General features: G+C 40.3%; 1 protein-coding gene across 3 annotated transcripts in view; it reads left to right on the top strand.

Annotated features, from left to right (window-relative positions):
• The window catches only part of KATNA1 (katanin catalytic subunit A1), a 32,299-nt gene extending 18,086 nt beyond the window's left edge, over positions 1-14,213 (top strand). For all 3 annotated transcript variants that reach the window (XM_028510380.2, XM_036024882.1, XM_036024883.1), the window contains 7 exons: positions 3,641-3,762; positions 5,099-5,204; positions 6,054-6,212; positions 10,873-10,999; positions 11,488-11,622; positions 11,931-12,057; positions 12,864-14,213. In XM_028510380.2, the coding sequence (XP_028366181.1) occupies positions 3,641-3,762; positions 5,099-5,204; positions 6,054-6,212; positions 10,873-10,999; positions 11,488-11,622; positions 11,931-12,057; positions 12,864-13,062 (975 nt within the window). In that variant the 3' untranslated portion in view covers positions 13,063-14,213. The remainder of the gene's footprint in view (positions 1-3,640; positions 3,763-5,098; positions 5,205-6,053; positions 6,213-10,872; positions 11,000-11,487; positions 11,623-11,930; positions 12,058-12,863) is intronic.
• Positions 14,214-14,606: the final 393 nt, after the last annotated feature.

Genomic DNA, 14,606 nt, shown 5'->3' with positions numbered 1-14,606 from the left:
ATTCACTGAGCTACGCCAGCCAGGGCCAGGCTCAAGTTTTATTAATGACAGTATTTCATCAAAAAAGTTTGAGGACCACTATTCTACAGTCCTTTGAACTCTTCAAAAGAAAAATAATGTGAGTTTAACTGTATTTAAAGCCACATAACACTCATGTCTAAAACACTGGCAATACAGGAATGTTACATAACAGGGAGTGGATGGGGAAATATTTTAAATTTTAATTTAATTAACTTATTTATCCTCCATCTTAGAGAGAGGGGAAGGGAGGGGGAGAGAGGGAGAGAAACATCAGTGTGAGAGACGAACATCTGTCTGTTCCTTCTTGTACGTCTGGGACTGAACCTGCAACCCAGGCATGTGCCCTCATCGGGACTCAAACCCATGACCTTTTGGTTTGTGGGGTGATGCTCCAACCAACTGAGACACACTGGCCAGGGTGGAAATTACTTTTCTCAAGGGTCTTACTTGGAAACAGTCCCAGAGGAGCTGCCTATATAGGTGTTTATAAAAATTGAAAAAGTGTTCTTAGATGTTGTTTGCTGGTTTGGGCTGCCACTGAGAACAACTCTGGTTTTACTGTCTCTGCATTCAGATGCCAACGCAGTCCTGCTGGTTGTGTCGCTTGGTGCGTGATTCGCAGGATCCGCCAGGTACAGGGTCTGAGGGGAGCGGAACAGCTCTGCACCCAGCGAACTCGGCCCTGGGATAACGGTGCTGTTTCGGGCTGGTCAGGGCTCAGCGAGAGGGGCTCTGCTAAAGCTAAAAAGGGGGGGAGGTGTAGAATGATTCATCCCATTTTATTTTGCCTTTTCAAAATTGTTTTAGCTATTCTCGTTCCTTTCTTTTTTCCTTACAAATTTTAGAATCGGTTTTTCTACATCTATAAAGAATCTTGATAGGAATTTCATTAAACGTTTATTCTAGTTTATGGAAGATCAGCATCTCTATTATGTCAAGTCTTCTAATCCATGGACATTTTTTTTTAATCTCCATTTATTTAGGTCTTTGAATTCGTTCATCTGCATTGCGTAGTTTTCAGAATACAGGTCTCACATACTTTTTGTTAGATTTTATCCTATTTTATTTTTTAAGTGGTTGTAAGTGGTACTGTATTTTTAATTTTACTGTCCACATACTTATTGCCAGTGTATAAAAATACAACTAACTGTTTAAAAGTTATTTTTTCAAATTACAGTTAAAATATATGAGACCTACAACTTACCACTTGAATCACGCAAGGGTGCAGTTCCGTGCGGTTGAGCACAGGCACGCTGCTGTGGGACTGTCACCACCATCCACCCACGGACACAGTTCATCTCCCCGCACTGGAACTCTGTACCCGTCACACAGTCACTCGCTGTAAAGGAGAACTCTCTTTGCTGTCTACTCACTAGCATTCCAAGTGTGCAAGGGTTTTTCCCATGCCAGGCGGTTTCCGTGGCAACAGCTGGGTGTCCCACGATTTAACTCAATTTTGGCACTTACCTACATGGAGTTAGCATCCAATTCCACAGGTTAAGGGCTCAGTCCCATGAGACTGCCCCCATGGCAGATGCCAGTTGGGAGTCTAGTTTTCACCTGTGCTTCTGAGATTATCATGTGGAGTGGAAAGTGGAGATTATCATGACTCTCTCCTTGGGCCTGATAATTCACTAGAACAGGTCACAGAACTCAGGAAAACAGTTTACTGACTAGATTCCTGATTTATTGCAAGGACATAGCTCAGGAACAGCCAGATGGAAGAGATGCGTAGGGCAAGGTACATGGGAAGGGGCACAGAGCTTCCAGGCCTTCTCCTGATTAAGTAACTCTATTCATTGGATTTTGTGTTTATAATGGTGCCAGATTTTAAAATAACTGGTTTTAAACCTAGGAACTTACCTCCTGGTTAATCAGTCCACCTTCAACTTCATTTTGTGCATCTAAAAGGAGTCTACATTCTTCTTGACCTCTCTGCTGCTTTCTTTCACCTCCTAGTAGCTATCAGTATTTTCACTTAGAGCAAGTTATTCCATCCATGTGTCCTTGAAAGGCAATTGTACTAATTCAGCTTACTCAGTGAACTCCTATTAAAAATGTCAGCCTTTGAAATTCAGTAACTTCTGTTTCCTGGCCTATTATAGAGTTGTTTCTCCTCTCTGCCCAGCTTAAATGTGTTTTGCTTTGTCTGCACACATTCCCTCAACACTGGATTCTGTGGGAGCAAAGAAAGCAAGAACTAGAAAGTTCCTTCTGTTTGTGTCTTCCTGGGCTTACCGTGCACATTCCCAGTAGCCAGAAACAGTGTCTTCTCTCTACCCTCACAGCTGCTGGCACAGCATAGATCCTTGGTAAATATCTGTGAATGAATAATAACTTCATAAATACTTGGAAGAAAAGATAACCTCTTATTTTTAATGTTAAACAATACCTTCCTTGTGCCTTTTATGTATACTGGATACTGAATAGTCTGTAAATTGTGAGACAGATACTTATTTGGTCATCTAGTGTAAGACTTTGAATATCATAAATACTGGTTAAGTCTAGACATTAATACTGACTTTAGACAGCACCACTGACAAATCATAAGTTATGGACAAAAAAAATGTTTTGGAGATGGGGTAACAATCCTGGTACAAGATCAAGTAAATGATTATTTTTACCAATGCAGAGCTTCATCAATTTTCTTGGCTCATAAAATTCATGTGTATCTCAGTAATTTTTTCACAGCACCTCTAGGACAAAAAGAACACCTATCTATTTATGAAGAGGTTCGGTTAAAGGACTTTGTTCATGTTCTAACAACACCTATCAGGCACTACAGAGTTTCCCAGACCTTAGAGTCAGAGTGGACATTCTACTCTTATTTCTCTTCTGCATTGATTTTTCCCGCTATATCTTTTATCACAGCAACTACCAAAAACCTAACTTCCCAAAATATGGCATTGCTGAAAGGAATATAGCAGTCTTCACGTATTGTAGGAACTGAACTACTTTGAGCCAGTAGTTCATCCAGTATTCAGTGGGGTTGCTGTGTTTTCCTCAAAAGTTTAAACTATGCTTCAGTTCCCTGCGAGTTTGCCATTGTGCCCTGGAATATTTTAGTGTGTAGTTTGTAGTTTCGTATGTAGTTTGGTATGTAGACTGTCTGTAGACCGTCTAATGACTGTCATCAGAGAGGGTAGGAGAGGCTCTCACCTGAGGACTGAGGTGAGGCCCTCTTCTGGAGCGAGGGTGGGAACAGTGAAGAGGAATGTTTTAGGAGTGTGGGTGTGGACTGATTAGTTTAAGTAATCCATCTGTCTTTAATCTCATCTTCTCTAAAGCTTTGAGATAAGTGTCACATTTATCTGATATTCACTAAGGACCACGGTTAATCTCAGTATTAATTTTTTGATTCTCATCAGCTCATATGCATATTTATTTCTATTTTTAACACCTTTGCGATACTTTTTATGTAAAAGTAAAAATTGAGTATGAAACTCTGATGTGTATGTAAAAGGATGACTTATAGTCGATTCTGTCATTATTACTTGTTCTATTGTGTTAGCTTTTTAAAAACTATGACTTGAGTCCAATCTTTGTTTCTGATTCACAGAAACAAAATCTAAGTTTTGAGTCAATCAAAAGCTCTTGTTTTTTTTTTCTCTTGATGTAGAACAAATCGCCTGCGGCAGTTACAGAGCCAGAGACAAGTAAATTTGATAGTACTGGATATGATAAGGACTTAGTAGAAGCTTTGGAAAGAGATATAATTTCTCAGAATCCGAACGTGCGATGGTAAGTGATAATACGTAGGTGCTATGGGTGCTTTTTTGGAGCAGAGAACGGAGCCAATGTGGGCATGCACTGAAACCAGTCCTTGCGGGCAGAACCAGAGCACATGCGATGAGAGCATGACATACAGTGAAAAATGCCGCTTCTGTTCAGGCTCTACCAACTTTTTGTCAGACTTTTCTTTAAAAAAAGATTTTAATTTATTTATTTTGAGAGAGAGAGGAAAAGAGAGAGAAGGAGAGGGAGAGAAACATCAGTGTGAGAGAGGTACATCGATCAGTTGACTCTTACACACCCCCCAGCTGGGGACCTGGCCCATAACCCAGGCACGTGCCCTGACTGGGAATTGAACCAGCGACCTTTCGATCTGCAGGACAATGCCCAACCCACTGAGCCACACCAGCCAGGGCTATTTAAGACTTCTTAATTTAATAAAATAACTTTTATAAAAAATGGATACACAGTGGGAATGAAATCATAGAAAATGTATCTTTGTGGGACATCCCTTAATGGTGTAGTGGCAGTGATTCCTGTGCACATGTGTTGCTTGTTACCTATGTATTTATCCAGTACATGATGCTTTTATTTCCTGTTATTTCGAGCAATGATTCTTGACTTCATTAGTATTATATCTAATCAGAGAACTGTAATTTATCACAATGAGTTATAAAAGTTTCTTTTGCCATGAAGTTAAGTATTTTGTTAAAATCTTACATTATTTTTAGGTACGGTTTTAGGGATATTTTAAAGATATTTTTGCTATGTGATATTTATACAGTGTATATTTTCATTTAAAATATCATGTGTACAGTAGTAGTGATGCTGGTAAGGGTAATGGTAATCTTGTGGTTGGAGAAGGCTTCATAGCAATCTCTGGGGTACTCTTTAACCTTGGCATCTACTTCTTACCAGGGCTGGGGACAAAGCAGCAGTATTGCAACCTGTCTCTGCTTTATACCCTTTTTATTCTGTATATATGGTTGTTTTTTTAATGGGCTCGTCATTTTTAAATCATGGAGTTTATGGTATGAGCATCATTAATACAAATGGGAATTTAAAATGAGGTGGCATAATAATGCTTGAGTGGGCCTGTAGGTGTGTGTGCCCATTCACCCAAGCTGAGGATCGTGACTGACACACACTGGAAGTACGGAGTGTGCTGTCTGTGTGCTGGTTGGCACGGCCTCATCACAGTGTCTCAGTTCACCAGGGCCCGGGGGCGGGGGGGACCTCAGCCCTCAGCAACATCAAATCGTGGGTTCCCAGTGCCTCTCAAGAATGACTATGTAGAGTTAAAAATATAATCTAAAGGTGGCTGATACAGTATCTTCTATTTCAGGGATGATATTGCTGATTTGATAGAAGCTAAAAAGTTGCTTAAGGAAGCGGTGGTGTTACCGATGTGGATGCCAGAATTCTTTAAGGGCATTAGGAGACCGTGGAAAGTAAGTTTATTGCTATCACAGCATTGTCAAAGTGAATGGCAGGTACATTGCTGTAGAAAGCCAATATTTATCTGAATTAGAGGGGAGAAAGTAGTAGAGTAGATGAAGAAAATTGAAACTAAAAAGTGTATGTTGTGTTAAATCAGAATTTTGTTTAGACCAAAAGCTATTTAAAGGTTCCCAGAATAAGTACACTATGATCTTGGAAAGTTGGACACATAGCAGATCTAGAATGAGCTTGTATTTGCAAATGTGAGCAAGTTGCCTAATGCAAAACATTGCATTTTATGTCATTTTGCCAACTGGTATCTGGTTCTTTTTCTTAAGAAATGAGACATACCTGCACCTAATGAGGACTTTTTAAGGTCATGGGCTGATCTGAAAAAAGACTGTCAAAAAACTCTTTCTTGGATTTGGAAAATGTGCTAATGGCTACCTGCACTTTTTAATTTTAAAAGTCTTTAAATATTAAGTGATAAGATATAAAGTTTTAGACATTCTTTGAGTATAACTGTGTAAAAAAAACTAATTTATTTGAGCAAAAAGACTCAAATAAATGTAACTGGGAATATATCCAGATACTAATGATACTTATATTAGGATATGGTATTGCAATATCAGTATCATAATATTGACTGTATTTTTTTCTCATCTGAGTTTTAAATTTTTAGTGATGTTATTATACTTTTATAATGGCTAAGTTTGTGATAAAGTATGCTTCTGTGTACTTGTCTCTTTGTGTTAATATTATGTGTAAGGTGGTTGAAAATTGACCCTTAGTAATGGAATTCTTATGAATTAGAACAATGGCTGATAAGTCCCTCACTTACGCTGCTGTGTTCCTAACAGGGAGTGTTGATGGTTGGCCCGCCTGGCACGGGAAAGACTCTCCTTGCTAAAGCAGTAGCTACAGAATGCAAGACAACATTCTTCAATGTCTCTTCATCGACTCTGACTTCTAAGTACAGAGGAGAGTCCGAGAAGCTTGTTCGTCTTCTGTTCGAAATGGTGAGTGTTTGAGACAATTCTCATGATTCTTCACCTCTGACAGGGGCGAGAGTGAGTTATAACTACCTCCAGTGCATGGAAGCGCAGTAGGCAGAATGGCACAGTGCCCAGAGTGCGACTCCAGCGCCCTTGAAGTTAGAATCCGTTACTCAGACCAGTAACTTAAGTTGCTCTTTGTCCCCTTTCCTCTGGAGGAAAAGCCATCTCTGTTAGCTTATGGGTGTGCTCACATTGTGAGGTGTACGTTATTAATCTGCTGTAGGCATTTGAAATTATGTTTTCAAAATCAGTAGGCTTAGTTATAATGTGGTAAATGCAGTATGTTAACAATAATGCAGAACGGAGAAAATCATAAGTAGTTGTGGACCTTAGAGCACCTCCAATCTGTGAGCTATACCAAGCACCAAGCTCAGTGACCCGGTCTTTGGCTTACGTTCTTTGCTCCCTGCTTTTGTGTTCTTCCACTCCCGCTAATCTGAGCATCAGTGGCAGAAACATAATCGAACAAGTTCTGGTAGAGTATTTGGATTGAATTCAGTAGACTTTGCTAAGCTGGACTGATTATTCCAGTCTTGCCTCATTTAAGAAACCATGTAGTTATGAGTGTTAGGGCACATGCTTATTTGTAGATAGTGACAGGGACTTGCACTCCTCGCGGACAGAACCTTAGACCATGCTAATGATTATACCAGGTCTTCCCTCCTAGGTTCGGAATAAAACAAACCAGGCAAGCAAACAGCCTCACAATTTCAGGTTGTTTATTTTCTTATAAAGGTTTCTCCCAGTTTCAATTCCCTTTCCCCTTTTTTAAAGGAGAAATTTATTTCTCCTTTAACTTTGGAAATTCATTAGGCAGGACGCAAATTCTGACATGTTCTGTTAATGGCTTATTAGTAGTTCGTACCACCGTAGGATTCTAATGAGCCTCTGAGATCATTTTGAAAATTAGTTTTTCCTTTGCTTCAGGGGAAAAAAAGTTACATTGTCAGTGTTTCAGAATAACCAGGCCTTATAAAAATGACGCTAAAAATAGGGAACAGCTAAGTGTGGGGCTGAGAGCCTGGCCGCCTGGTCAGACCCCACCACTGTCACTTGCCTAGGTGGCTCTCTGTGGGCCCATTGCTTTCCTGACCCTCCTCGCTTTACCTGTGAGAAGGGGCCAGTCATACGGGACCTGCCTCTGTGATGCTGAGCGGGCGAAGTGAGCCAGTGCACGTAATGCCTGATGCGAGCCTGGAGGGTGAAGGCTCCCCGATACTAGGGAGCTGTTAGTTTTTATGAATTACTTGACATATTTTCTACTGTAGGGTTTTTTAAAACATTTTTTATTTATTTTTAGATTTTATTTAGTTATCAGAGAGTGAAGGGAGGGAGAAAGAGAGGGAGAGGAACATCAGTGTGTGGTTGTCTCTCGAGTGCCCCCCACCAGGAACCTGGCCCGCAACCCAGGCATGTGCCCTGACTGGGAATTGAACTGGTGATGCTTTGGTTCACAGTCCGGTGCTCAATCCCCTGAGCCACACCAGCCAAGGCTTTTTAGTTTTATTTTTTAAATGTATAATCTTTATTATATTTTTTTCCACTACCACTTAGTCCCCCATACCCCCATACCCCCAGCAATCACCATCTAATGTAGGGTTGTAATAGCCAAGAAAACTGATCATTTTCTCCTATGTGGGAAGCCTCTTACAAAGTGCTGATTCGCTTTACTTTTTATAGTGACATTCATCAAGGCCTATCCAACAGCTTTTTTTCACTGGTATTGCCTTCGTTAAGATCAGTCCCTGCTTATCTGAGTGTGCTGCTTTGAGTTGTCCACTTGCGGAGTGGTTCGGTCACAAACCAGTGCCTGCAGTTTGGAGCTTCTGCCTTTGTGACTTTTGAGTAGCACTCATATTTGAAACCAGCTTGGTATTCTGGTTTCATCACAGACTTTCTCAAGGAGTCAGACTGTGCTACCTCTCATGTCTTGAGTTTGACTGCTTTATAGGTGACTTCACCTGCCTCTTGAGTGCTCACCCTGTACTGCCCAGAACCTCTCAGTGAGCAAAACTCAAGGAGCCTGTATTTTTTTTTAAAGAAAGCTCTTTTTTTTTTAAAGATTTTATTTATTTATTTTTAGAGAGGGAAGGGAAGGGGAGAGAGACAGAGACAGAGACATCAGTGTGTGGTTGCTGGGGGTCACGGCCTGCAACCCAGGCATGTACCCTGACTGGGAATCGAACCTGCGACACTGTGGTTCGCAGCCCGTGCTCAATCCACTGAGCTACGCCAGCCAGGGCAAGGGGCCTGTATTTTAAATAAAACCACTTAAATATTATTTTTAAACGTCCAGGATTTTTTATATGACATGGTAACAAATACATACAAAAACTTGATTTAACTTAACTGTATAATTTTTGTTGTATTGTCAAGAACTTTGAAGTGTCAGAAGCCTAGTCAAATGAGTTTAAACCAAAATAATACATTGGGTCAGTTAACTGGGATTTTTCAGAAGTCACCTTTTAGATTTTTAGGCCTAGCAGGATTCTGCAATTCAGATGTTCTCAGAAATGTTTCTTGCTGATTTTTGCCTGTTTACCTGTGTTACAGGCAGGTCCCCATGTGGCTGAGGTAGCCATCAGAGGCTCAGCCTTGTCTGTCTTCACTGCCCCTATGGTAGTCCCAGAAAGGCTGGCCCTCACCTCCCAGGTGCTCCACCAGCCTTCCAGGGATTGGTGTTTGGCCTGCTCTGGGTCCTGTGCTGTGCCTGACGGAACCCGTCACTGGAGTCAGAGACTCCGAGTGATCCAAGTGGCCACTGAATCATAGCCTGGGTCTCTAAAAGAGTCAGCCTCTTCTTAAGTAGTGGAATAAGAATGAAAAAGGGATGATTTATGAATGAAAAAGAGGGTTTCTCTTCCCAGAAGGCAAAACAAGTGGTGTCCACTAAGGTCTCTCTGCAGTCCTTTCCCAGGCCATCCCAGCCGATGCGCCACACAGCCTTTGCTTTAAATCAGGTTGTTCTGCACACCCTCAGAATGTGGGAACGGTCAGTCTAGTTTTTATGTGGTGTGGTGCGGAAATTTAATTTTTTTCCATGTAGGTAGATGGTTTCTGTTGTTAGATGGTTTCTAGCTAGAATCTCAAGTGAAATTTTTCTGTTTTTTTTTTCTTTCCCTCTGTCCATTTCTTGGGGCGAGCAGCGGGGGGAGTATAAAAATATTTGTACACAGTACCCAAAGCCCAAGTAAGGGTGATTTATTAAAAATGGCATTACCCCTTTGGAGAGAATAGATGACTTTAGGACTCAAATTTTCCATTAGAAAGGAAAGATTTAAATATTAGGGTTTTCCAAGTGAACAGACTAAAACTAAATCCGTATTTTGGAGGCGCAGTGCTTCCAGCAGCTGACTGCCTCTCGAAGGGCACTGTGTGACAGCCTGTGGTCCCGACGGGCTGACGGACACAGTGCAATCGCGTGTTCCAGTTTGTGATGCTCAGTTGCCGCCATAGACATTTGTTTTTAGAAAACCCTTTAAATTGCTGCTTGTTCCCTCAGGCTTTTTTGAGAAATCTTTGTCATCATTTAGGTTCTTTCTTGGGCGGGGATTCTATAAGTTTGGGTATTTCCTGTAAAAATGACTAACGATAAACTTCTGTAGTTACTGTAATAAAATGTTCCTTCAGACTCCTTTAGAGAAGGGTGATACTGCTGAGTCTTATGGAGCTATTTACTAGATTAATACCCGACTACATCTGTTATTTAATGAGTCAGTCTTTCCTGTCCTTTGGCCTGAGGAAGAACTACATTAAAGGTGCAGAAATAAGCTTGGGAGATGTTATTGAGTCGTAAAAAGGAAGGAAGTACTGTATGTGCTAGCTACAGTGCAGACGGACATGGAAAACACTGCGCTCGGTGAAAGAAGCCAGACACAAAGGCCACACAGTGTGCTGTCCCACGTATTCGAAATGTCCAAGTTGGCAAGTCCATGGCATAGAGACAGAAAGTAAATTAGTGATTGCCGGGGGTTAGGGAAACATGAGTTACCTTTTCAGGGCAATGAAGACAGTCTGGAATTTGATAGTAGTGATGGCTGCACAACACTGTGAATATACTAAATACTGAATTGTACAATTTAACCTGGTTTACATCGAGTGTTACTTTATGTGAGTTTATCTAAAAAAGAAAAACTTGGACCATATAAATTCACTGTTCTAGTTGACTACTTACAAGGATAAAAAAAAGTACTTGTATTTGTCAAATGAAAAATGGCAATTTAATTAAAATTTCTTAAGAGGGAATCTATGTTCTTTTATTTAAAATTTTAGCCAAATTTTTTTCTAGAAATTTAAAACACATAACCAGTATCTGTGTTTTCCCATTAGTTCATATTTTTTGTAGTACCCAGGATAATCCTGTATTTCTATCACTCATGTGTAAATACGTATCCAGTTACTGTATTGAATAGCAAAAAAAAAAACTGCCATATAATGTTTAAGCACGGAAGTCTGTATCAGAAACTGTATTTTAGTTGTTCCAGTTCTACCCTCTCTCCTTAGTTCTAGGACGAGAGGGAGAGAAGCAGTGTGGCAAGCTCCTCAGCTATTTTCTGGTTGATATTCTATAGATTATTTTTAAATGAATAAAAACCTGGTGTTTCCTGGTTTCTTCCTTTAGGCTCGATTTTATTCTCCAGCCACCATCTTCATCGACGAGATTGACTCCATCTGTAGCCGCAGGGGGACCTCGGAAGAGCACGAAGCAAGCAGAAGGGTGAAGGCGGAGCTGCTGGTGCAGATGGACGGTAGGCACGAGTGTGCGCACGGACCGCCCGAGCCTGCTCCTGGCGCTAACCCGCACGGCTCCCGATGGCTGGGCAGCATGACACTGGGCACACTGACAGTGGCGCCAGGCCAGAAACGGTGGCTGTTCACAGGGCACCCTTTGGCATATGTGCTGCTCTCTTGTTTTGGCCTTGAAATTGAAATAAATGCAGATAAATTGACCTTCAAGAGGGATATGTATGCTTTTGAAAATTTAAAAAAAATTGTATATAGTTGAGCTGACCTGGTCTTTTGATTAAATCTATTTGAGTCATAGTTTTTGCACACTACAACTCATTTTTCTTAGGCCAAAGATCACATATATACCAGTTAGTTTTAGAAGTCTTAAGAAGGCTTGATGGTTTTGCTACCTTGTAATGTCCTAAATATTATTTGATGATCTTTCAGTAGTTGAGCTTTATTTTGTATATCTCACTATCTTTTTACTCTTTCCTTCCCCTTCTCTTAGGTGTTGGAGGTGCTTCTGAAAATGATGACCCTTCCAAAATGGTTATGGTTCTGGCAGCTACTAACTTTCCCTGGGATATTGATGAGGCTTTAAGGCGACGTCTTGAAAAAAGAATCTATATTCCATTGCCATCAGGTATCTTCATGGGAATCTTGTCAGAGGGCTCCTAACTCTTTAGTAGTTTTGCTTAGAAATTTTTAAATTTGGTATAAATTTTCAAGAGACAAATGTAGGGTGCTTTTTTTTCCCTTATGTTACTGGCTTGGCTCTATCTAGAGCCTCAAAGCCCTGATAGTAGGAAATTTAAAATTCAGTGAAGAATGGCTTTTAAGCAACTGAGCTCTAGGAATTGGAAACAACTTCTCACACAAAGTAGACTTGAAAAAAACAACACACTGTGTTTATGTTGAAGGCTTACATTGTTGAATTTGTTTCTACATTAGCAAAAGGCAGAGAGGAGCTATTACGAATAAGTCTGCGTGAGCTGGAATTGGCTGATGATGTTGACCTTGCGAGTATAGCAGAAAACATGGAAGGTTATTCAGGTGCGGACATTACCAACGTGTGCAGGTATGAATTATTTTGGAAGCAAGGATGGGTGTTTCATGAGGTTTTTGATGTCAAATTAGACAGGTAAAGAATAAAGACCCATATTATCGTCTATAGTCAGAGACACAGGTTCTGGTATTTAGTGTTAGCAGGTGCTGGTAAGATACTGGTATATCCTACATGTCAGTGGAGAGTATTCATTTGAAAACAAGTTCAAGAAGCTAATGTTAGAACAGTGGGTGTAAAACAGGAAATCATTAACTGTTCTGGGTTAGAACAATTAATGTTGGTGTATAGGTTCAATATACCATTATGTAGGAAGTATCATTGTGAAATTGATTTGGCATACCCAAGTAGAGTACACAATCTGTACTCCTGAATGTGATAGGAATAGCAGTAAAAAGAACAAAAGACTGCCTCTATTCCAGCTGATTCATAAATTTTATCCTAATTTAAGTATTAGCTGAGATGCCTTAGCAAGGTGCTTCACTGCGTTAGCTTCCTCATCTCGAAAGCAAGCGTCTCACGCAGGGCTAGTGTGGGAATTGGTGATGATGTGAGCACGTACATAAAGCGGCCGTGTGTTGCCATCTCTTTGTTTACGTGGTGGCTGCTAAATAGGCTGAAAAACTTGGTAAAGGGACAGAGCTACTTGAATCTTGAGATTCTCCTTTTAAAAAACAGAAAGGTACTAAGTACAGAGGGGGGAAGGGGAAATAACCTAAATGGATCAGTTAGCTTTTCCTACACTTATAGGAAATAGATAATTTTCTAAGAGGTTTTCATTCAAAGTATCACTTTGTGGTGCTTTTTAATTTAAAACCTAGGGATGCATCTTTGATGGCAATGAGAAGGCGTATCGAAGGTTTGACCCCAGAAGAAATCCGAAATCTTTCAAGAGAAGAAATGCACATGCCTACTACTATGGAGGATTTTGAAATGGCTCTAAAAAAGGTTTCTAAGTCAGTGTCTGCTGCAGACATCGAAAGATATGAAAAGTGGATATTAGAGTTTGGATCATGCTAATTCTCACATGTAAACTGTGAGAAGCCTGCCTTAAGTATTTGAATAATAATTAAATGTAGCATTTCATTGCACTGAGTGCTATATTTTTTTAAACTTTCATAATGGTAAGATTTTAAAAAGTATGATTCTCATTAAAGGCATTTTTTAAAGCTGCTCGCAATTCAATTTGTTTTACTTCAGCATTACCTGATTTCTTTTCACTTACCACAGATGCTGCAACACAAATGCTGTTACTTGGTTTGGGAAGCAGTCTTTGTATTTATATGCACTTGTATAGTGCATCTTCCACCGTCTGTGGCTGCTTTTCCTCCTAGGAAATAAGACTGGGTGCCAGTGGAAGCCTGGAAGCTCCTGAACGTTTCTACACCAGTAGCTCATTGAAACATGAATCATGCAATGTGCCTTCCTACCTGCCTAGTGTTATGGTAGCTTCCCTCCGTTCCCTGGGAGAGCTTCAAAGACCCTTCATTTTACTGTGCATTTAAAAAAGGAAAATAATATGTATCTGTATATGACCTTGCCCAACTTTTTTCTGTCTACAGACAAGAGAGAGGCTGCACTATAGGCAAGTGGGTATTTCTTAGCCTGTGCTGCCCTCTGTACCCTAATGAAACCCATTCCTTCATGGATGCTAGGCATAATCAACAGCTGCCGGTGTAAGTAAAAGTTAGTGAACGCTCCCAAAGTCGCACCGGTATGGAGAAAAGGCAGGGCAGGAACGTGCTGACTGCAGAGCCTGTACTCTCCAGTCAGTATGCAGCCTCCTGCACTGCTCTCCTTGCCTGCTGGAATCTGCAAGCTTATGCTTGATGAAAAAGACCACCATCATTTGGAGTTAGAACTGGTGATTTCTAGCAACTTAATGAGTGAGGAAGGACATAAAGAAAAAGTGTGACTAGGTGGGTGATTTTAGGATCTAAATGGTAAATTGTGCTTTTTAATCTATACTATGGAGATAGTACATTTCACAGGGCTATCACTCCTTATTAAAAACAGCTACTCAAAATGAAACCTCACCCCTTCACTCTGCTCCCTGCCATCCTTCCCCCTACATCCAGATCTACTTAGCCTTAATATAAAGTGGTCTTAAAAACCAGCCATAACTTTCTTGGACAGTGTTTAAAATGATGGAATGCAATAATAAATTTTATTACTAAAACAACAGAAAGTATCACATGGAATAAAGATAAGTACTGTATGTATGTACTTGATCACACTGTAAAATAGAAGTCAAAATGGGTAATAGTTAAAACAAAGTAAGATCAAACACTACTCCAGGATAAACAGCACTGTACTTTGAACCGTAAGAAAAGGTACACTCTAATTCCATATCGATGGTCCTATTAACTGACTTGAACCTTGGGTTCAGCCAGTGTACGCGAAAGGAACTATTATAGAGAAGTAATTATCACTTGGACAAAGTTTTTATGCCAAAAAGACTGTTTTTTTCCTCAAAAAAAGTTTATTTGAGAGTGAGAACATGTTACTACCATTTTTAAGTCCTGGTGCATTCAAGGCAAGTGGTCTCGGTACAGGATACAGTC

The sequence above is a fragment of the Phyllostomus discolor genome, chromosome 4, assembly GCF_004126475.2.
Source record: "Phyllostomus discolor isolate MPI-MPIP mPhyDis1 chromosome 4, mPhyDis1.pri.v3, whole genome shotgun sequence".
In the NCBI taxonomy this organism is placed as follows: domain Eukaryota; kingdom Metazoa; phylum Chordata; class Mammalia; order Chiroptera; family Phyllostomidae; genus Phyllostomus; species Phyllostomus discolor.
Note: the sequence above shows the minus strand (reverse complement) of the source record. Positions and strands in the feature narration are given on the sequence as shown.